Below are 24,962 nucleotides of genomic sequence, written 5' to 3'. Positions count from 1 at the left end.
TCTTATTTTATTTTAATCAACAATAAAAAATATATGAACTTAAAACGTAAAACAATTTAATACACAAAACAATAAAAAAAATTATTTTTTTAATAAGCCAAATAGTAGCAAAATTTTTATGTTCTAATTTTCTAATTTCTATTTGTAGCATAACTTTAACCAAAAATTACGCATATACTTATTATTAAAATGTTTCTCCATATTAACATTTAAAATATGCCTGGGATGTAAATAACAAACAAAATTATTTGATAAATTCGTCGGCAATGTGTTTTTAATGGTGAATCACTCATTCTTATTATTTGTCTGCATTAAACATGATTCCAGTTTTTATCTTTCGAATTTGAATTTCTTTACTAATATATATTCATGTTTATTTTTTTTTCTCTGAAAGATATATTGTAAATAAAATTTCACAATAATATAATTATGATTTTAACTTAAAACATAAGTTTATTTTAATTCAAAACATACAATGTCTTTTTACTTATTAATCGAAAACAAATCAGTTTTGTATATAACAAAAACTCAAGTTAATAAATAAAAGACTCGAGCATAAAACATCTTATTTTATTTTAATCAACAATAAGAAATATATGAACTTAGCACGTAAAATAATTTAATACACAAAACAATAATATATATCTTTAATAAGCTAAATAATAGCAAATTTTTTATGTTCTAATTTTCTAATTTCTATTTGTAGCATAACTTTTAACCAAAAATTACTTACATATACTTATTACTATTATTATTATTATTATTATTTTTTTATTTTTTATTTTTTTTGAAATCAAATATACACATCGATGGAAGGCAAACGGGCAACAAGGTGCGCTACTAGTTTTTTTAGATGTCAAAACTAATTCTTTTGAAAACATCTATTGATCTAGGAGATATAACATTAAAATGTATAATCTGTTGGACTCTGTTAAGGAGTTCCACTGACTGCCTGATGTAAGAAATCCAAATGTATCAAGCCAAAAAATAACAAATCACCGTTTGAAACCATTTACCGAAATAAGTTATTTGAACTACAATTAGATGTAGGATCAGGACCCAATGGCCGGCCCAAGGGCCTAATACACAAAACATATATTTTTGTTTTTCTTAATGCATCACGTATCCCACTACAAAAAACTATGTTATTACTATTCTTAAACATAAAGTCCGGTGGGTTTTCATATGTATGAAAAGTTCCAATGTGAAGCCCATTAAGGCCTAATATAGAAAAAGAAAACAATAGAAATAACATCCAGAGTATAATCCAAAAAGTTGACATCAATCCTATTAGATTCTATATCCTTTTCATTCTTTTGGTGCTATAAAATTCTTGATTCTTTTGTCTTTTATCTCTCATTAAAATCTGTAAATAAACTATTCTTTGAATATAAATCGGTAAACCCTGATGTTTATCTTTGATTCCATGGTTGATCCATCATTCAGGAGCGGGTGCTGCAAGCAATTAATAAAAACGAAAATCCATTTTAGATTCCATATGGACCACCCCTTTATTAAAAAGTTGATAAAGCTTTTTACTAAAGAGTAGATAAAGCTTTTTATGCATAATTGATATGTATTACTATTTTAATTTAAAGTTATAGAGAAAGACAGCCTTCAGTTCTCCATCTTCAGATAACAATCTCTTTCCCCACTAATTCCTTTGCTCTAATGCTTTCAACATTCTCAATGGAATACGACGGATTGCTTTGAATCTCATTAGGTTTGCGCATGCATATATTTTGTATTTTTGTTGTTTGTATACTGATGCATGTATTTTGTTGTTTATATACACCAGTATTCTTCGACTTCACAATGTTAATGATATATATATTTTTTGGTTTCAGGAAACAGTTTGTTTTACAGATGGGGTTTCTAGATCTATTCTCTGCTGCATCTATCCCTATTCTTAAAGTTCTTATAATTACTGCACTTGGCTCATTTCTTGCCTTGGATTCTATCGATATCTTGGGAGAAAGTACAAGGAAGCAAGTCAATAATGTAAGTTTTTTATTTCTCTTTAGTTAATCAAGAAATTATTGTACTTTAGGACTTGTCGATGTCCACTTTCATGGGCATTGTATACTTGTAATGTACAAGGTGTTATTGTACTTTAGGACTTGTCGATGTGCACTTTCATGGGCTCTTTTAGCTTAAGCTTACGAATAGTACTAACTATTGTAGTTTTGTTAAAAGACTTGCTAATTAGATGAAAGGTTCAGTTTTTCTCATTATGGAACTCATATATAATCGTGGCTTCAAATACACAAGTTCAAGAAAGTTGTTAATTATTTGATTCAAGAAAGTTGCAAATTTTGGTTAAAGATTCGATTTTTTGAATATGGGACTCACAAGATTTCTTCCTATTTGATCAGATTGTATTCTTTGTATTCAGTCCAGCACTAGTGGGGAGCAATCTTGCTAAAACAATCACTCTCGAAAGCATCATTTCCATGTAAATTTTCTCCAATAGGTTCTTGATTATGTAGTCAACTCATTTACTTGATCCGTTGCTTTAAAATGGTGTCTCTATTTTGAATGTGAATTGTTTCAAATTGTAGGTGGTTTATGCCTATAAATATTCTTATTACATACATAATTGGGTCATCACTTGGATGGGTGCTTTTGATCATCACTAGACCACCTCAAAATCTAAAAGGTCTCATCCTAGGTGCCTGTGCAGCAGGTAAATTACTTGAACCCTATAAAAAGCACTAAATATTATTCCCTTTTTAAGTTAATGTATTTTTTGATTAATTTTGATTCAAAATTAATCACAGGAAACCTAGGAAGCTTGCCTTTGATTATAGTTCCAGCTGTATGCAAAGAAAAAGGAAGTCCTTTTGGTGACCCTAATGTTTGTCGAGAGTATGCCATGGCTTATGCTTCACTATCTATGGCTGTATGTACTTTTACTTGGAAATTTTCGGATTATTAATTATTTGTTTGAAGTCGACCTAATAAACTACACTTTTATTAGATTGGAGCAATATTTTTGTGGACTTATGTGTATAACCTAGTACGGGTATTCTCGAGTGATTACCAAGATTCTGGTAACAATGGTGTCAAAGAAACGGTAGCCATGCAAGAGGGTTTGAGTGAAAGCTTGCTCCCATCATCTTCATCTATTATTCACATGAAGGGAAAAGCTAAGGTTGTTTTTCACTTTCATTGGAGTAATTTGTATCCGATATATATAATATTACTCAAAAGTTAGAATGTTATATTGCATTAGGTGATGTTAGACACAATGAAGCAACATTTGGTGAACTTTTTACGTGGGATTGACTTGAAGTTGGTGTTGGCACCCTCAACCATTGGAGCGGTATATATGCTGGCTTTATTTTTTGAATGGAAAGCCATCCCAAGGTTGAAGCCAGTGGGATTCGAACGTGTGTCAACTGTATTTTGAAGTGTTTTATACCAAATGATCACCACTATGATGGTGTGTAGTAATTATAAGATATATCCCAAGTCCCAACGTCCCTTAATTATAAGATATGTTGGAGTTTAACTATGTAGGATTCCACATATCAACCATATACACACGCTAATTAACAAGTTGTCTTCTATCATAAAGATTGTGGGATTCATCGTTGGAACAATTGCACCAATACGAAAGTTACTAATTGGCACAACAGCTCCTCTTCGGGTGATCCAAGATTCTGCATCCTTAGTAGGGTATGATCTTCTAAAATCATGTCATGAATCATGATATGTCATATTATAGGTCCAATATATTTCTTTTTCGTTGTCTCAGAGATGCTGGGATCCCGACTATGACATTAATTATGGGTGGTAACCTCTTAAAAGGTAATCTTAGATCATAAATTTGTTTGTGTATATGTATTTGATTGTTTGATATTAGTGGATACACGTTGTAGGTCTCAAAGGATCTGGGGTGTCATTATCAATTGTGTTTGGAATCGTAGCAGTTCGGTTAGTTTTGTTACCACTTTTTGGTATTTCAATTGTGAAAGGAGCACTTTACCTTGGTTTAGTGCATGGAAATCCTCTTTATCTTTTCGTTCTTCTACTACAGTTTGCGCTTCCTCCTGCTATAAACATTGGTATGAGTATGAGACTAGATGTTATAGAATTTCTTCTATATGTTTTTGTTGGATTTTGATGACATGATTTGAAAGTTATTGATATGGTAGGTACAATAACACAGTTATTTGGAGCTGGTGAGAGTGAATGTTCTGTGATTATGTTGTGGGCGTATGGTTTGGCGTCGATATCACTTACCCTTTGGTCAATGTTCTTCATGTGGCTAGTCGCTTGATTTGTTTCATTTGATTGATGCTAAGTTGTTTAATTGCCGATCACAAAAGTTCCAAAACCGGGAGTGAGCTTTTTCACTATACAATGAAAAAGACCGATGATCATTGAGACAGGTTGTATTGTGTTCGAGCAATGCCTATGAGAAAAAGATGACACATTTAGGCTTAAATCCTTGTCGTCGAATTGTCATTGTACGAATAATGTCGATGGTCAATGGGCACCAAATTCAGTGTTAATTAGATTATTAAAATGTAGAATCTTTGATTTATATTTGCCCGAATGTCTCGTGGTAAAAACATAAAAATGCGAATTTCAAGTATTTAATTTTTGATTTTCAAAACATAAAATGAGTCGAAGCTTTTGTTTAGTTATTCGAGATTGAGCTCTTTCATGTAGAATTTTAGTAGTTTGAGTACAAGTCATGTGCATGAAACCTAACATACGAGTTCAACTCTGATTTATAAGAACTTAAGTTGAATTCTCATCAAACAATTTTTAGCCATAAATAGTATATTACTATAAGTATGTGTTAGAAACAAGAATCGATAATCAACAAGAATAAATACGTGAAGAAAACAAATAACTCGAGAATTTAGTATGGTTCACACGCCAATGACAATCTAGAGATAGATTTGCTATTATAACCGGTGGCGGACGCAGAACGTTTGAATAGTGGTGACACAAAAAAAAAAAAAAAATTCCCACCAAATGTAACAATATATTTCTTTAAAAGTTCAATATATTAAAACGATCCATTACATCTTAATATTTAAATTGGACATCTACGAATACACATTTTTTTAAGACCGACACATTGCATCTGCAATCTTCACTTTCATAAGGGTTTCTTTTTCAACATAAGAAATCATGATATCGTTCGAAGACGTTGCACTCATATTACACCATGTCATTTTTTGAAATCATGGGCTAGTATTTATCACACCATGTCATTTTTTGGACTTCTAAAATAATTATGACACTCATATTTCAAAGATGTTACACCTATTAGAAAAACAATTTTTTTACACTATTTGGTTGAATCGGAGTAGTGACCCAGGACCCCTTGGGCACCACATGAGTCCGCCAATGATTATAACCATGGTAGTCACACACATTCTTGTTAGCTTAGGATTACAAAGTTATAAAGAAATTTATTTATAATGATAAATTGACCTAAAAATGGTGTGGGTTAAACCCAAAACATTAGCAACCACTCTGGCATTAGGTCTGAACACCACATGCCTGCTCACTGAGCATCACATTAGACCAAAGTAGCACATCTCATAGAGGTATAGTAATCAAATAGTAGGTTGCGACGCCAACGCGTTTAAGGAACTACGTTGGCCTTTGTATTTGACCTCAACGATGGAGTAATGAGTAATAGAGGGTTTGTTGGCGGTTTGTTGACCATGAAATGGTACCATCACCCACAAATAATCAATAACCGAAGGTGGGTCGACAAGTGCAAGGCACCCTCTCCAGTATGTGTAAGTATAAGAAATAAGTTGCATGAGTGCCAACGGATACATATGAAGACCATGTAAGAGTGCCCTTAAGGTATTATATGATGCGTTTAAGGGCACTTAAGTGAGGTACCTGTGGGCATGCATAAATAAACATATTTTTTGAATGATGCATACTATGTGTGGCATGGAAAATGTAAGATATTACAATGCTCCTGTCAGTTGTGATAAAGTGATGGTTCGTTTATTGGCTCACCGACCGAAGCACTATGCTTTGAAGTTGTGTCAACTGGTGTGGAAATTTGTTTACATTAGTGCATACCTGCTTGTGTGATGTACTCTATGACATGCTTACATTGACTTAGGAACATGCTTTTAGGTGTACATGTTACTAAGATTCCCAAAAAGTAAGAAAGATGTCCCAAATTGGTCTTGTCAAATTCGAATTTGAGAGCACCAACGAGTTTTGTCTTGAGTTTTGTCTCGAATTTGACAAGACCAACGTGTACATAAGGAATACGAGAATTTCCACCTTGTATGTACTAGTGTAATGTATGTTCTCTCTGTCTAGTATGTAGTATCTTCTCTTTGTTTCTCATCATAGTATGTTCTCTTGTATAATGTATAGTATGTATTATTTCTCATAATATTATGTTATCTTAGTTTCTCATAATAGTATGTATTGACTCATGTATGAACTGACTCCTTGTATGTTTCATTGTACTAGAAATAGTGAATAGTGACTTCCTAAACTATACCTATTATAGTTTACTAGTAAGTTGTTTGTATAACTAGGTGTATTGAACTTGAGACAAAAGCTTTTATGTCTTATACATATATACATAATATATAACTAAGGATCAAATGACACTCGGGTAAACAACAGAGTACTCTAAATCCACAACCAAACAAGGAACATAAAATAAAGTAAGTTATCAGTCCTAAGTCCTTCCAACCTTACTTATATAACTTTATATGCATTAGACACGGTTTTGACAATATATAAGTTTAAAAGAGTTTAAAGAAAAGGTTTGGCATGTAAGAACAAGTTTGATAAAGAGTTTAACATGTAAAAGAGTTTGATAAACATTTTGAAGTAGTTTGTTTGATAAAACAACTAAAAGTATAACAAATCCATTTGTTTGATAGTTATTAATCACATGTGATTGATATAATAACTATAATGTTTCAACTTGTATCCCCCCCTAAAAGCATTTAAAATCATTTAAAAGGTAGATTAAGGGGTATGAACTCACCTGTAGTGAGTGATACGGAAGTATGTTTGGAAAAAGGATGTAGAGTGTCAGTTGAAACCTTGAGCACACAAAGATCCTAATAAACATATAATGACATGTATGTGTATTTGATTAGTGTATAAACAACTAATTATAAGGGATAACAACCTAATAGACTAGGAAACTCTTAGATTGAATAGATACAATTACATATGATTACACACTTAGGGTGTATGGCCACCCTAAAGAGTTTACGGTACAATGGGTTCACGGTCCCATGTGTTTACGGTCCTATGACCTTACGGTCATAAGGTTTACGGTCTAGTGAGTTTACCACCGTAAACTCACATCCTTTTGTGCATAGGATGATTTCCAAGCATTTCGAAGGGCTCTAAGTTCCATTCTAGGCTTTAGGAGGGTCTAATGTCTCATTTGCACCCTTAATAAGGGTTTACGGTCTAAGGAGATACACTAGACCGTAAACACCTTTTGTTCATGAAAAATGAATGTTTTCAAGGCCTTAATCAAGTATCCTAATTAGATAACAAGTATATAAGATAGATACTTACAATTTGGAAGCAAAGAAGGGTGTTTTCGGCCCAAAACACTAAAGTGTTCTTGATGTTCGTGAGGATCTTGAAGATCTAGACTCAAAAGATGATATTTGTGGATGAATTCAAGAGTGAATCAAGAAGAAGAGATGTATCAACTCCAAAAAGGGAAGGAATCACTTACATTATTGAAGTTTGGAAGCAAAACCTTAAGATCCTTGGGAGAGAAATTGAGTTCTAGGCTTGAAATGGAAGAAATGATAAAAAATGATCATGAACTATATATATAGGAGGAAGTTTACGGTCACTGTGATCGTAAGCTCTAATGTCCTGACTGTAAGCTCCTTTTGAGGAGGTTTACGATTTGCTAGATGGTTTGGAACTTTAACTGACAAATCCAAACACTGATTCCTTTGATGCACTAGTCTCAGAATACTCAAAATAGACCGTAAACAGTGCTAAAAGATAGCAACACGAGTCTAACTTTGATAGATTTGAACGTTTATACAAGCTAGAAATTTCGGGTTGTCACATGATGCATATATACTGTTTATTTGAGGTTATCACGGAAAATGCATTTTTGACGTCAACTTAGTGAATTGGACAACTTCGACCCATATTTGAACTTATATTGTTCGAATGTTGTCAAATTTAACCACATGGCTAACTATTTTTTTTTGTAGTCAAATCCTACTTTTTGGGATTTTCCATTCACCACTAAACTCACTATGTATCTTTTCAGAGTACCATCGACATGTAATTTATGTTTGAATATCCAATGGCATCGTATGATATCATTGTCTTTATATAGGACAAGGAACCAAATTTGAAGTATGTTGTTTAAGAAAAGCATTATATTTAGCAGTCACGTAATTTTTCCAATTTTAGTCAAGCATGGAAGATTTGTGATTGACGGGAATAGGAGAGATGGTTTGTCTATAAAGAGTAAATAAGTGGTTAGGACCGTGTATACCATTTTTGAATTGTGTTTGCATGGGGTGATATAAGGAAATAGATGGTATGGGCTAATTTAAGAAAGATGGCTCATAGATTGTAGCACCTGGTTCTTGGTATGTATTCTCTTGTTATATATCTTGCATTTTGGCCTTGGACTCGGCGAGTTGAAGGTCCAACTCGCTAAGTAGAAGCGAGAAGGGACACGGGACTTAAGTGGTGGACTCGGCGAGTAGACCCTGTTTGGACAAAAACCCTAATTCGAGGGTTTGCATCCTATTTAAACGCCTTAACTCGACCTCCTTTGTCCCATTTGCTCCCAGAAGACCCCTATAGCAAACACTAGCCGTTATTGAAGCAATCTAAGGCATTTGGAGTGACTTTGGTGCTTTTGTGATCCAAGGAGGGAAGGAAAAGCTTGAAGGAACAAGAGAAGGCTAAAGGGATCTGAGTTTGTGCACCGTTTTCAGCTCATTGAAGGTAAAAAGCCTGTACCTTGCTCTTCCATTTGCTAGATCCCATTTTGTGAAGTTTTAGGGCTTTTCTAAGCCATTTTGGTCACCAACCATGATTGCAAGCATGGTTTGGAGTTGATGTTTCGGATCTAGGCCCTTAGAGGGGTTACAAGGCAGAAAAGGAGTGGCTCTTGCACTTAAAGAAGGCCCCATGCTTTGAGAGGGCTTGTTCAAGGACATGTTAAGCTCAAAGTCCCATGCAAGCACGTAAAGGTTGTAACTTTACGTGCTAGATCGATTGTAGAAGCATAGATCTATCTTTTGATCAAGGGTTGTACGTCAGAAATCGAAGATTCAGTGAGTGGTTGTGACCAACTTGGCGAGTCCGTTCTTGGACTCGGCGAGTCCAAGGTTCCGTCCCATATCAGTTGAGGGTCAAAAGGACCCAGTTGAGTGTGGAAATGTTTTAGAGGGGTCCCAGGGAGTGACCCAACGTTCTGGACTAAGCTATTGTTCTGGAAATTCATGGGACTCGGCGAGTGCATGAACAGACTCGGCGAGTCCAAGGCAATCTTCTTAAGGATGAAGATGAACTCGACGAGTTGTTCATACAACTCGGCGAGTCAAGGACAAGACCTGTGTATCAGTTGATGATGAACTCGACGAGTTGTTCATACAACTCGGCGAGTTGGGTGAGGATTCAGTCGATATCCATTTAGAAGGAAAACTCGTCGAGTCATCGCCTAACTCGACGAGTAGATATGGGTATGAGGTATAATGGAATGATAGGGACTCGGCGAGTTGGCGAGCCAACTCCGCGAGTCAGGTCAACTAGAAGTTGACTTTGACTTTGACTTGGTCAGGGGTAAAATGGTCATACCACCCCATGAATTGGTTTAACTTCAGATTGAATTTAATAGTATACAAATGCATTCATTTCCTTCCCAAGACTAGATGTCAGTTTCTGACTAAGTGTTTTTTTGGAATTATAGCCGGAGGATTTCCGGGGCAGCAGCAGCAGCAGCAGTCAGAGGATTCCCGCACAGTTCAACAGCTACTACGAGGTGAGTTACCTTCCAGTAGCGTGGGTCTACGGCCACAATGTCGACCCACCAGTAGGGATTGTATGTTAGATGTTTGTCTTTGTGATATTCATCTATGTTGCTACTACCTGATCTGTTATATGCTAGTGTGATATGATATTTGATAGTGATAGAGTTCGGTTGTTAGGACTGAAAGGGTAGGTTAGGCACCCTAGATATGCCTAACAATATGTTATGATATGTTTAGCTACTAGCATGATATGTTATATGAGATAGAGGTAGAGGTAGTAGAAGGGGGAAAGGTCCCCGAGATTCGGTCGTTAGGACCGAAGGGTAGGTCGGACACTCCAGATATGTCTGACAATAGATTATGCTATGATATGTGTGATCGTAGTAGTAGGGGTGAAATAGTCCCCGAGGTTCGGTTGTTAGGACCGAAGGGTAGTCAGAACCCCAGAATAGCTCGACATGGGTAGGTCAACGCCCCAGAATGGTTTGACACGGGTAGGTCGGCACCCCAGAATGGCCGTACGGGTAGGTCGGACACCCCAGAAATGCCTGGCAGTATGTATGTGATGTGATTGTATGGTATGTCGTACGATGGGGGAACTCACTAAGCTTTGTGCTTACAGTTTACAGTTTTGTTTTCAGGTACCTCTTCAGGGGAAAGAGCTGGCGCGGTAACGGCACATCATACACACACATTGGTTTTTCTGCATTATGAGATGTTCTGGGATTGTACTATGACATTATTATTATTTTCATGCTTTGGTTTTCAGACACGAGATATGTTTTATGAATTGATATGATCGAATGATGTTTTACTACTAAAGTTTTGCTAACCACTTAATTTAAAATGGAATTTTTGGGCGGAAAAATTTGGGTCGTTACAAGTTGGTATCAGAGCCCTGGTTTGAGGGATTCGGACAGACCTTCGGGGGCGTCTGGACTCAAACCGAGGGATTAAAAGATTTTATAAGAAAGTGGTTTTCCAAAGAATAAAACAGAAAAGTTTTGAGAAGGAACAAGTGTGTGATGTGCGCAACCGGTCGAGCTCAAGTAAGTATTCCCCAAAGTACCCATACAATGTTATGCTATGTTTATCAGATTCAGTAGAACAGCATGCTAGAATAGGACTAAGGATCTAGGAATGATGCCTTATGTGCCTGCTTTATGTGCTTCAGCTGATGAGAATTGCATGCTAGTATTGAGTAGACAGTAGTAGGATAGCCTATTTAGGTTATGCCTGGTAGTATGAGCTTAGCATTATATGCTAGTTCAACTTCTCATTATAAGGACAAATTTGCTTGAGTAGTTTTCCTGCGTCCGAATGCTGCTTGCTTTGTGCTTTGTAGGACTCTGAGTGATGGGAGTTAGTCATTAGGTGAATACGTCACATTACATGTGATCAGAGTTGAATAATCTCAGAGTGCTGGATTTGGCCCTATTGCGCAGCTCTTGTTTGAGTCTAACCGCTGTAGGGACGAGTATGTTACTCGAAGGATTATCTGAGCCTCATAACATGTGATGGTATTTAGATAATGGCTAACTGGCATTACAAGGAGGCCTTCAGCAGCTGAGGACCGGTTTGGGTGGAGTCAGAGATTTTCCCTAGGGCAAACCTAGAATGGGAATAACAGACGACCAGCAGCGGTGAGAGGGATCTGGTGGAGTCAAAGTTGTCCTTGAGGAAGGTACGGATAAATGTGGAAGGTAGTATGGGCCCGTACTACTGAAAGCATAGGATCCGTACCCGAATTAAGGAGGACTGAGGCAAGACCAGGGAACCTGTAATATATGCGATCCCTTTAGAGGTATCAGTATCACTAATGGTTGCCTGTATGTATTGCAGAATGGTGGTACTACGTCCGAGGCTAGCAGTTAGCAGTTCAGGAGAGGGATCGGGTTCAGGATTAGTTTCCGAACCATTAGATGAGAGGCTACGCGAGTTCATCGCGTCAGAGATCACCAAAGGCATCCTTGAGTCGACCCCCATCATTTTCGGGTCGATCAAGGAAGGGATAGTTGAGCTGATGGAGGACCGAATTAGGGCGTTCAGGAGTGAAATAGCATCTGGCCAGTCAGGATCTCGCACACTGTCCTTTAAGGACTTCAGGGGCAATGGTGCGCTGGATTTCCATGGGGCGAAGTACCCCATTGCTGCCAGACGATGGATTGTGGACATTGAGTCCGCACAGCTGACCAACTTCTGCCCCGAGGGGTCGAAGGTGAGATATGCAGCAGGGTGTTTGAGAGACAGAGCTAGAGACTGGTGGGAGTCTGTTGGTGACTCATTGGGAGCCTCGACTGTTGAGGCTATGACATGATCAGATTTTGTGACCCGGTTCCGAGCAGAGTTTGCGCCAGCGGTAGAGCTTCAACAGCTGGCCAGATAGTTTTTGGACATGAGACAAACTACGAAGACTGTGGCGGAGATCACCACCAAGTTCCGGGAGAGGCCATTGTTGGTGTCCTAGTATGCGGGAGATGAGGATATGAGGAGGACCCGCTATCATGACATGCTGTGAGCCGACATTCGGGAACATGTTAGTTTTTCAGCTTGCCCTACCCTGGAGTCCATGATTGCCAGGGCGAGGGAGAGGGAGATCGATCTGGAGCATGTCCGGAAGAGGAAAGTAGAGGATGGGCAGTCGATTGGGGCTTCGGAGGAGAAGACCAAGGGATCAGATGGTAGGCCGAAAGGCCAGTCAGGACCGGGCCGCTGCAGGAAATGCGGCAGGCCACATGAGGGGGCGTGTAGACTGGGATCGTCAGGCTGCTACAAGTGCGGCAAGACAGGGCATTTCAGCAGGTATTATACTACCCCTGCACCGGTTATTCAGACGTCTGAGTTGCTGTGTTTCCAATACAACCAGAGGGGCTACAAGAAGGCCAATTGCCCCCAGTTGATAGCAGCATCAACGCCAGTGAAGGCGCCAGCTCCAGTGACCCTGCGGATCTCTGATAGCCGACAGGGTAAGGCAGAGGCTCCAGTGGTGAGGAGACGGGCATTCCAGTTGACTACCGAGGAGGCATGCGCTGCACCCGATGTGGTGACGGGTATGACTTGTTATTTATGTTGTTATGATATGCTGCTGTGATTTTGATATGTTATGTATGTGCTCTGTTTAGGATCGTTCCATGTGAATGGTATCCCAGTTCAGGTATTGTTTGATTCGGGTGCTACCCGATCATTTGTTTCTCTTGCGCTCAACATGAGATTTTCCGAGTCTTCAGGCATGTTGGATTTCCCTCTAGACGTAGAGATTGCAGATGACCGTTCGGTGCGAGCATCGACGGTATTCCGAGATTGTGTGCTGAGATTATTCGAGGAGCGCTACCTGGTGGATCTGGTTCCCATACCTTTGCTGGGGAACAAGGTTATTATCAGTATGGATTGGTTAAGCCCCAATGGAGCAGTGATCGACTGCGCGCATCAGTTGGTGCGGATTAGGACCCCAAGTGGGGGAGAGCTAGTGATTCAGGGCGAGAGGCCACAGTGAGGACCAACCCTATGTTCAGCAGCGAGAGCTAGGCGTTACCTCCAGCAGGGTTGCGCAGGTTATGTCACATATGTTATGGATACCTGGGAGGCGAGTAGGGCGACGGTGGGAGAGGTGCCCGTAGTATGAGAGTTCGCGGGCGTATTCCCCGAGGATCTGCCTGTGATACCTCCGGAGCGCCAGGTGGAGTTCAGGATCGACCTAGTCCCCTGGTGCGGCTCCGATAGCCAAGGCACCATATCGGTTGGCTCCTCTCGAGATGTAGGAGTTATCTACACAGCTGCTAGACAAGGGGTTTATCAGGCCAAGTAGTTCGCCTTGGGGAGCCTAGATCCTGTTTGTGAGGAAGAAGGACGGGTCGCATCGTATATGTATAGACTATAGGGAGCTGAATAAGGTAACGGTGAAGAACCGTTAACCACTCCCGAGGATTGATGACCTCTTTGACCAGCTACAGGGAGCATCTTGGTTCTCCAAGATTGATCTGTGTTCAGGATATCATCAGATGAGGTTTAGAGAGGAGGATGTGTAGAAGACTGCGTTTCGGACGCGCTATGGCCACTACGAGTTTGTGGTGATGCCCTTCGGGCTCACCAATGCTCCTGCCGCGTTCATGGACCTCATGAACCGCGTGTGTAGATCGATGTTAGACTGGTCTGTGATAGTGTTTATTGATGATATCTTGGTTTATTCCAAGAAGCAGGAGGAGCACGAGGAGCACCTGCGGGAGGTGTTGGAGACTTTGAGGAGGGAGAGCTTGTATGCCGAGTTCTCCAAATGTGAGTTTTGGTTGCGCGAGGTGCAGTTTCTTGGGCACCTTGTCAACCAGAACGGGATTTCGGTAGACCCGGCCAAGGTGGAGGCCATGATGAGATGGGAGGTTCCGAAGTCTCCATCTGAGATTCATAGTTTCCTGGGATTAGTGGGCTATTATCGAAGATTCATCCAGGATTTCTCCAAGATAGCCGTACCTTTGACCAGGCTAACAAGGAAGGTCGTGGTCTTTCGTTGAGGGCCTGAGCAGCAGGCAGCGTTCGAGACACTGAGGCGGAGGTTGAGCGAGGCGCCAATCTTAGCCTTGCCAGAGGGCATGGAGGATTTTGTTGTGTACTGCGATGCGTCCATCTCAGGTTTGGGCGCAGTATTGATGCAGAGAGGGCATGTCATCGCCTACGCGTCGAGGCAGCTGAAGCCTCATGAGGAGAACTACCCGACGCATGACTTGGAGCTGGGGGCTATTGTGTTCGCCCTCAAGATTTGGTGTCATTACCTCTATGGGGTTCGTTATACCATCTACATAGACCATAAGAGTTTGAGGTACCTCATGGATCAACCGAATCTAAACATGAGGCAGCGTCGGTGGATGGACGTGGTAAAGGATTATGATTGCGAGATCCTTTACCATCCGGGGAAGGCCAACATGGTGGCCGATGCGCTTAGATGCAAGGCGGCACCGATCAGGGATATCTGCATGCGGATGACGATGGTGACTCCGCTATTGGAGCGGATGCGGGAGGCCCAGCAGGAGGCCATAAAGGAGGAACATCGGAAGAGTGAGCCCATAGTGGGTCAGGTTTCCTCCTTCGACTATGACAGCAGGGGATTATTGACATTACACCGCAGGGTATGGGTGCCATACCTCGGAGGCGTGCGCCAGATCTTAATGGAGGAGGCGCACAAATCCCGATTCTCCATTCATCCCGGGGCGACGAAGATGTATAGGGATCTTCGTCTAGACTATTGGTGGCCCTACATGAAGCGGGATGTGGCATGGTACGTGGAGCGGTGCTTGACCTGCAGGAAGGTCAAGGCCGAGCATCAGAGACCACATGGCAAGATGCAGCTGTTGGATATCCCGCTGTGGAAATGGGAGGATATTACGATGGATTTTATCACCAAGCTTCCCAGGACCGCGCGGGGAGTGGATTCGATCTGGGTCATCGTCGATCGATTGACCAAGAGCCCCCACTTTATCCCAATTCAGGAGAGCATCTCGGCCGAGAAATTGGCCAATATCTATATCAGGGAGGTGGTGGCGCGACACGGAGTGCCAATTTCGGTGATTTCAGATAGGGATGTGCGGTTCACTTCCAGGTTCTGGAAGAAATTCCACGACGAGTTGGGTACCCGTCTGCATTTCAGCACCGCCTTTCACCCACAGACGGATGGACAAAGCGAGCGGACCATCCAGACTCTAGAGGACTTGCTACGGGCATGTGTTTTAGACTTCGGAGGTAGTTGGGATACTTACCTTCCGTTGGCGGAGTTCCGTATAATAATAGCTATCATGCGAGCATCGACCGTCCTCCCTTCGAGATGTTGTATGGGAGGAGGTGCAGGACCGCGATATGCTGGGGCGAGGTTGGCCAGAGGGACATGAGGATCACCGAAGTAGTTCTCAAGACGAAAGAGAAGATTCAACAGGTACGGAGCAGGCTTTAGACTGCTCAGAGTCGATAGAAAATTTATGCCGATAAGCGTCGATCAGACCTGGAGTTCCAGGTCGGAGATATGGATCTCCTGAAAGTGTCGCCTTGGAAAGGCGTCATTCGATTCAGGAAGCGGGGCAAGTTGGGCCCAAGGTATATTGGACCGTTTAGGGTTATAGCCTGGGTGGGCAAGGTGGCATATAGGCTGGATTTGCCAGCCGAACTCAGTCAGATACACAACATTTTCCATGTTTCTCAGTTGCGAAAGTGCCTGGTGGACGACTAAGCAGTGGTACCCTTTGAGGACATTCAGGTTGATGGCAACCTGAATTACATCGAGCGGCCTGTAGCGATCCTTGACCGATAGTCAAAGGATCTGAGGAACAAAAGAGTGGAACTCGTGAAGGTGCAATGGCAGCACCGAAAGGGGTCGGAGTGGACTTGGGAGCCGGTGGATGAGATGATGGAACATTACCCCGAGCTGTTTCAAGATCGAGCAGCAGACTTCGAGGACGAAGTCTAAAATAAGCGGGGGAGATTTGTAGCACCTGGTTCTTGGTACGTATTCTCTTGTTATATATCTTGCATTTTGGGCTTGGACTCGGCGAGTTGAAGGTCCAACTCGCTGAGTTGAAGCAAGAAGGGACACGAGACTTAAGCGGTGGACTCGGCGAGTAGACCCTGTTTGGACAAAAACCCTAATTCGAGGGTTTGTACCCTCTTTAAATGCCTTAACTCAGCCTCCTTCGTCCCATTTGCTCCCATAAGACCCCCATAGCAAACCCTAGCCGTTATTGAAGCAATCTAAGGCATTTGGAGTGACTTTGGTGCTTTTGTGATCCAAGGAGGTAAGGAAAAGCTTGAAGGAACTAGAGAAGGCTAAAGGGATCCGAGTTTGTGCACCATTTTCAGCTCATTGAAGGTAAAAAGCATGTACCTTGCTCTTCCATTTGCTAGATCCCATTTTGTGAAGTTTTAGGGCTTTTCTAAGCCATTTTGGTCACCAACCATGATTGCAAGCATGGTTTGGAGTTGATGTTTCAGATCTAGGCCCTTAGAGGGGTTACAAGGCAGAAAGGAGTGGCTCTTGCACTCAAAGAAGGCCCCATGCCTTGAGAGGGCTTGTTCAAGGACCTTTTAAGCTCAAAGTCCCATGCAAGCATGTAAAGGTTGTAACTTTATGTGCTAGATCGATTGTAGAAGCATAGATCTATCTTTTGATCAAGGGTTGTACGTCAGAAATTGAAGATTCAATGAGTGGTTATGACCAACTCGGCGAGTCCGTTCTTGGACTCGGCGAGTCCAAGGTTCTGTCCCATATCAGTTGAGGGTCATAAGGACCTATTTGAGTGTGGAAAGGTTTTAGGTGGGTCCCAGGGAGTGATCCAACGTTCTGGACTATGCCATTGTTATGGAAATTCATGGGACTCGGCGAGTGCATGAACAGACCCGGCGAATCCAAGGCAATCTTCTTAAGGATGAAGATGAACTCGACGAGTTGTTCATACAACTCGGCGAGTCAAGGACCGGACCTGTGTATCAGTTGATGATGAACTCAACGAGTTGTTCATACAACCCGGCGAGTCGGGTGAGGATTTAGTCGATGTCCATTTAGAAGGAAAACTCGTCGAGTCATCGCCTAACTCGACGAGTAGAGACGGGTATGAGGTCTAATGGAAGGATATGGACTCGGCGAGTTGGCGAGCCAACTCCGCGAGTCAGGTCAACTAGAAGTTGACTTTGATTTTGACTTGGTTAGGGGTAAAATGGTCATTTTACCCCAAGAGTAGATGTCAGTTTCTGACTAAGTGTTTTGTGGGAATTATAGCCGGAGGATTTCTAGGGCAGCAGCAACAGCAGTCAGAGGATTCCCGCACAGTTCAACAGCTACTACGAGGTGAGTTACCTTCCAGTAGCGGTGGGTCTACGGCCACAATGCCGGCCCACCATTAGGGATCGTATGTTAGATGTTTTTCTTTGTGATATTCATCTGTGTTGCTACTACCTGATATGTTATATGCTAGCATGATATGATATATGATAGTGATAGAGTTCGGTTGTTAGGACCGAAAGGGTAGGTTAGGCACCCCAGATATGCCTAACAGTATGTTATGATATGTTTAGCTGCTAGCATGATATGTTATATAAGATAGAGGTAGTAGAAGGGGGAAAGGTCCCCGAGATTCGGTTGTTAGGACCGAAGGGTAGGTCGGACACCCCAGATATGTCTGACAATAGATTATGCTATGATATGTGTGATAGTAGTAATAGGGGGTGAAATAGTCCTCGAGGTTCGGTTGTTAGGACCGAAGGGTAGTCAACACCCCAGAATAGCTCGACATAGGTAGGTCAGCGCCCCAGAATGGCTTGACACGGGTAGGTCGGCACCCCAGAATGGCCGTACGGGTAGTTCGGCACCCCAGAATGGCCGTACCGGGTAGGTCGGGCACCCAAGAAATGCCTGGGAGTATGTAGGTGATGTGATTGTATGGTATGTGGTACGATGGGGGAACTCACTAAGCTTTGTGCTTATAGTTTACAGTTTTGTTTTCAGGTACCTCTTCAGCGAAGGGGAAAGAGCTGGCGCGGTAGCGGCAAATCATACACACATTGGGTTTTCTGCATTATGAGATGTTCTGGGATTGTACTCTGACATTATTATTATTTTCATGCTTTGGTTTTCAGACACGAGATATGTTTTATGAATTGATATGATCGGATGATGTTTTACTACTAAAGTTTTGCTAACCACTTAATTTAAAATGAAATTTTTGGGCGGAAAAATTTGGGTCGTTACATAGATGAGGTAGGTAGAGAAGACTAAGTCTCATTTGTGGGGTTTTGGTTTGGCTTAAAATGGGTTGATGAAGTTAAAAGGGAGTATAGTGTTGGTCCCAAATAGTTGATTCAATCAAGTAAAGACAAAAAATATGGAGAATAATAGAGATTACTTTGAAACAAAACTTTATTGATTAAAAATAATTTCGTAAAGGTTCAAGAGATAATTATAGAATAGAGTCTGATTATGAAAACACTCTTGATCAATACCCTTCATAAAGAGGGACATCGAATATATAAAATAAGAACTAATTATTGTAAGATAATGCCTATAGCCACAGTTAACTGGTAATATTACTATAAATGTGTAACGACCCAATATTCATGTAACACCCATAAATTTGAGGAGCAATTTTGGGAATGAATCACCTTTTGAGGATTTGACACGGCATGTTGGAGGCACCAACACGACGTTTCAAAATATGAGGAAACATGGATTTTATCATGGACAACACGACGTGTTGCCTCTTGAAACACGTCATGTTGATGGCTAGTATTGAAACTCTAACGTTCCGGGTTTTGCTCCCTATTTAAAGGAATGTGGAGGCTAGGGTTTGTTCACCCTCAGCCCCCATCAACCCTCAATCCCTGAAAGAAACCCTAATCATCTTTCCCTCCCATTTTTGAAGCTAGTAAAGAAGGAAGAAGGTGGAAGTAGGAAGAAAAGATCTAGCAAGCAAGCCCTATTCTTTAGTTTGGCACTCTTCTGGACCTTTGTAAGTGTCTAAGACTCGATTTTTATCATTTAAAGTTGTTAGATCTTGGGTTTTGTCCCTTTTTCTTATTGATCTTGAATGTTGGAATGGTTAGATCTCATAAAGTTTGCAACTTTATGAATCTCTACGTCAAGGTGACCTAGTAGTGTCTTGGATCTGGTCTTTACTCAAGTTTTGATGCCATACATAGAGATTAGGTCACAAACCCTCATTTTGACCTAATATGGGTTCAAGACATGCTTTGGGCATGTATGTCTAAAAAGCACCAACCTTTGGGATGGTTTTGGTGTTTGAATCACTTCTAGGAGGATGGATTTCAGACTTTAAGGATTAAGTGTTTACTGGTTAAGCCGTTGCATTTTTTTAAGCTATGATTGGGTGTTGGGTCTTTTTAGGTAGTCCCAATGGATAAGGTTGGAAACTTTATCCATATGGATCCCATTTCGAACTAGATCTGAGCTTTGTAGCTCTTGGAATCTTGGAAAACAGATTAACGTATTAAGCTGTTGGAACTTCGGCAAACACGACGTGGTTGCAATCCAACACGGTGTGTTGGTTGAGGTTTTCTCCACTGTTTGGATGCAGGTAGAACACGACCTGTTTCTTAGTCAACACGGTGTGTTGGAGTCAACATGGACTATTGACTTTTGACTTTTGACTTTTGACTTTGACCAAGTTTAACCTAAAGGGGTATTTGAGGTATTTTGAGTGGTATCTAAGGATTTGTCTCTATTTGATGGGCAGGTATCGGTTAGAGAGTTGAGATTCAGAGTCGGTCCTCATCAGTTATGGGTCAGATTGAGAGGCGAGTCTTCCTCGCTGTACTTACGGGTCGAAGGCACCGATGCCGACCCACTGGATTGTTATCCTGGTTCATCGCATGTTGGTATGCTGTAGTGATCTGTTGGATCTTTATCCTGGTATATAGTATGATGCTATGCTTAGTACTCTATAAGATCTGCCTGTTTGTCTGTTGGGTTGGTTATATGGTTAGTTGTGTATATGTCGCCGTAGTGTGGGTGGGTTGAGACTGTACTGCTTTGTGTTGTCAGTCAACAAACCCGATAATGTTTATATCGATATGTTGGTATGGTTTATTAGACCTATATGTGTTTTGGATATGTATATGTTGGCATGTTGTGTGTGGTCGAGTTGAGGCGGTCCTGCTATATGCTGAAGGCCAACAGACCCAGGGCGTCCCGGATAGACCGAGGGCCAGTGGGGCATACCAGTCAGGTCGGAGGCCCGAAGAGCGGTCCAGATAGGCTGAAGGCCTGGTGAGGTGTACCAGTCATGTTGAAGGTTCTGTGAGCATACCAGATAGACTGTAGGTCGGTGGGGCGTCCCAGACTGACTGAAGGCTCTGTAGGTTTACCAGATAGACTGTAGGCCAGTGGGGCATTCCAGTCATGATGAAGGCCCTGTATGCATGCTGTTTTTGGTAAATGTTATATGCTTGTGTGGTGGTACTTTGGGGAAAATTTACTAAGCTTTGTGATTATAGTTTTGGTTTATGGTTTCAGGTACTTTGGTGGACCGTGGCAAGGTAAAGGCGTGACCGTACACATCCTTAGTTTTACAACTAATTGGATCTTGGGAGACTCTGATTTGAAATAATGGTTTTGTAACACTTCTATTAGACAAAAAGGGTTGTTTTGGAAAGTTTTAAATTTGTTAAATTTTTGGGATGTTAGAAATCATGGCATATTTTTTTTGTTTTTAGATTAATAAATCATTAATACATATCTTTCCCATAAAACCAAGGTAAACAAGTTCTAACAAAACATCATTAGACCAGAGCAGTTCACATAATGCTGAAACATGTGGTGTGTGCACTTTTTATGTGTATGATTTCATGTTTCTTATTTTAAGGATTATTCAAATTCAAAATTGATACTTTCAAAAGTTAAAATGTTTTAACCGGAATAAAACAAAAACCCGTTTTTAAATCACATGCTACCCATTAATAAACACACTTATTGTTATAATTTTCTAGCTTGTGGAAGTGCCTATAGCCAACACGTTGGTTCGATTATGCTCGAGGTGACTTGGTTTCCCGATTACTCAAGCGTAAATTGGCCTGCACACCATTCCTTTTATTGCATGGTCGATTAACTGTCTGAATTCATGATCCTTGGCAAACTAGTCATGAATGTTGGATGAGCATGATAGAAATTGACATGCTATTAACATAATTTAGTAAATCTCGATAGATTTAGGAGTTTCATAAGATTGAAACTGGCAAACAAATTGCCTACCTAAACAGCTTCATGGTGTGATTACGACAATTTTTTCTCTTCTGGGAGTGAAATATGGGTCCTAGCCTTATTTAAATAGTTTTTTAATCGGGTAATTAATTTTCTAAGGATTTGATCAAACTGACACAAAGTTTATTTATATAGATGTCTATTGGTATAAGTATGATTGTTCCTCCCCCACCTCCTACTTATTCATTTGGACAAACTCACTGGTCCAAACTATCTCGTTTGGATTTGTCCGCTAAGGACCACCCTTAGGTATGAGAATAAATAGTATGTTCTGGATGAGGATATCCCTGATGAGCCCTATGAAGATGTCGTTGCTGAAGAATTTTCTGATTATGAGAAACATCATAATCACTTGACTAAAACCACATGTATTATGTTGGCAACCATGGTTCCAGAACTTCAAAAGAGATTTGAGAATCTTAGGGCGTTCGACATGAATGAGCAACTCAAGGAAATGTTATAAGAGCAAGCTCGATATGAGCAATTTAAAGTTGTAAAATATTTTATTGGTTGAAAGCTTCAAGATGGGGGATCTATCAGTACCCACGTTCTTAAAATGAAGGGTACATTGATAGATTAGACGTATAGGCTTTCCATTCCCTTAAGAGTTGGCTATTGGCATAGTTCTTAACTCGTTGACTTGTCCGTATATCATTTTGTCTTGAACTTTAATATGAAAAACTTGGAAAAGCCCTAGATAGAGCTACGTAGAATGTTAAAAAAATGTTGATGGAAGTATAATAAAACCTCGCAACATCATCCCTGCCACTCATATTCAGGTCATTAGGGAAGGTGGTGTCAAAAGGAAGAAGACCTCTTGTCCCAAAGGAAAGGGAAAGTCAAAGTTGGACAATCCAACCTAAACCCTAGAGGTCAAATCTAACATAGCACATGTTAGTGACCCTAATGAGGCCATCTGCTTATAGTACCAACAAAAGGGACATTGGAAACGTATCTGCCCCAAGTACCTAGAGGACATCAAGAAGAACAAGCCAATAAGATTGGCACCTTAGGTATTTTATGATTGAAATCCATTTGCTTCAGTTTTTATTCTTGGAACCTTGACACAGGATGTGGTACTCGCATTTGATCTAATGTGCAACGACTAAATCGATGTAGGAAGCTAAAGCATGGTGAGCTCGACTTGATCATGGGAAACATGAGTAAAGTCGTTCTTACTAAGATTGGATATTATGAGATTATTTTGTCTAGAGGTTTTAAATTAGTTTATTATATTATTTCTACTTGCCTTACATGGCAAGGAACATTATTTCCATTCATGAATTGTACCGTCATAGTCTCACTTTTGGATTTGATAATGGTAGTTTTTTGGTTTATAAAAATAATGATCTTTATTTTAAAGAAAATTGATGGTTGTCGAGGCCAACAAAATTAATAAACCTAAATCTTTTATACTAAAATAGTATATAGTGGTAAAGGGGTCGAATCCACGGAGATTGGTTCAATTTTATAACTCTATGAAAAATCTCTTGATAAAAATACTTGTAAAATGACAATAAAAGTAAAAATGGGGTTTTTGATGTTTTCAAATACTTGAAATAAACTAGAATTAAACTAGGATTTAAGAGGACAATTTCAACAAAAACAAGAGCTTGATATAAAATCGTTCAGATAAAGATGGTTGACTTAAGGTTTCCTCACTTTGACTTTTTGATGAACATATCATTAGAATCCAATGGCACAATACTTGTTTTAAACCCTTAATTTGACTATAATAATCCAAAAAGCTTGAGATTACCTAGACTTTTCTTAGTTATTAAAATGGTTAGAGAAACTTATAACAATTTCCTTAGTCAAAGTCACAATTTCCATTAAGCATGTGATTAGTGAAAATCAACTAGCATTAAGAACCAAAAAGTCACCAAATCCAAGAGAAGTCAAATACTTTCAATACCATGTTGGAGAAAATATTTCTATGATTGTGTGAAGTAAAACTAACACAAAAATCATTTGTTGCTTGCTAATTTGAGGATCTTTTACTTAATCAAGAAATTAGCCAACTAATCACCACAAACACATTTAAACTCATAAATAAAAACATATAAGTAGTGATAATATGTTAAAACACAAAACATTCCCATAAAGATTCAAGAACAAGTTTATGGAGTCTTCAACGTTCAACAACTAGTCAAAGGATTTCACCAAAGTCAACCAAATTTGGTTTAGCCTAACATGGCTAAAAACAATAAAACAAAGTTAGAAAAGATTGTACCAAACATTCAATAAGATTAAGAGAAAAATTATGAAGTTCTTGAGTGTTATTAGCCTTCCAAAAGCTCCAAAATCTCTAGAGAATTATTCAAATTTCGGATGTACAAAAGTTCCAAAAGAATCCCACCAAACTTCCTCAAATAGAAGCCAAAAGTTAAATCACGAATTTACCCCTGCAGGAATCCACTCGGGCCGTATAAGAATTCCACGCGGGCCGCAAGAACTGACGGAGTATGGGCCTTTTTCATTTGTTAGGCTTGCACTGCTTAGTCCACTAGCCCAGTTTGAGTCTGATAAGCTTCTAGCCCATTTTTCTTCAAGTTCTCTTCAATTTGAGTCCAATTTGACTTTTCCAAATCCTCCAAAGCTCTCGTAATCGCCCAATCATCAATCTTCGTACACTCAAAAATTCTCCCGCATCTAGAAAATTTAAAGTTTAATTCTTCCAAGCCTTCAAGTAATTGACAAGCCCACTCCATGCATCATCTCCATAGTTATCAAGCCCAAAATTATTGACGGCTTCTAAGCCCAATTGCTTCCCAAAGATCCTGCTCCACTAGTCTCCTTAAAATCTGTAATTATACTCATGAAACTAGAAAGTAACCGAAAGTGGTCATAAAATAACAAAAAGAAAATATGCATGGAAATTAACTAAAATGCGAATGAAATATGCTGAAATAAACTATAAAAAGAAGTAAATAAAATGAAACTATCAAATCACCCCAAGCTTAAAACTTACTTGTCCTTAAGTAAGACAAGACTAAAATGAACTCGGGATGAACTATCCTAAGAAAAATAAAAAGAATGGATAGAACCGCGGAACCTGATCACCATTAGTTAACATGGTCAGAATGGATCTTGCTATTATCTCATGACTTTTTCATCTGATGACAATGGAACCATAAACCGCAGCCAAAACAACTCCTCTAGGTGACTAAGGAGGGATGGTCAGTCGCATCTCCAATGGAACATGCATACAATGAAGAACATCT

The 24,962-nt window shown here is 40.1% G+C and overlaps 1 protein-coding gene across 3 annotated transcripts; it reads left to right on the top strand.

Annotated features, from left to right (window-relative positions):
- Positions 1–1,571: 1,571 nt before the first annotated feature.
- On the top strand, positions 1,572–4,631 carry LOC145086933 (protein PIN-LIKES 3-like). 3 transcript variants are annotated; one of them, XM_079024794.1, is made up of 11 exons: positions 1,572–1,723; positions 1,848–2,001; positions 2,376–2,455; positions 2,562–2,686; positions 2,781–2,902; positions 2,981–3,154; positions 3,236–3,325; positions 3,581–3,681; positions 3,761–3,813; positions 3,885–4,070; positions 4,161–4,631. In XM_079024794.1, exons 2-11 carry the CDS (start codon positions 1,867–1,869, stop codon positions 4,283–4,285), a joined length of 1,191 nt encoding a protein of 396 aa, XP_078880920.1. In that variant the 5' UTR covers positions 1,572–1,723; positions 1,848–1,866; the 3' UTR covers positions 4,286–4,631. The 3 variants fall into 3 exon arrangements, with proteins under 3 accessions (XP_078880920.1, XP_078880919.1, XP_078880921.1); XM_079024793.1 differs by having other exon boundaries at positions 4,146–4,631; XM_079024795.1 differs by lacking the exon at positions 1,572–1,723 and having other exon boundaries at positions 1,865–2,001; positions 2,396–2,455; positions 4,146–4,631.
- Positions 4,632–24,962: the final 20,331 nt, after the last annotated feature.

Source organism: Lactuca serriola, chromosome 2 (genome assembly GCF_051521515.1).
Source record: "Lactuca serriola cultivar US96UC23 chromosome 2, Lser_US96UC23_V15, whole genome shotgun sequence".
In the NCBI taxonomy this organism is placed as follows: domain Eukaryota; kingdom Viridiplantae; phylum Streptophyta; class Magnoliopsida; order Asterales; family Asteraceae; genus Lactuca; species Lactuca serriola.
The sequence above is the reverse complement of the archived record's forward strand: the minus strand, read 5'-3'. Positions and strand labels throughout refer to the sequence as shown.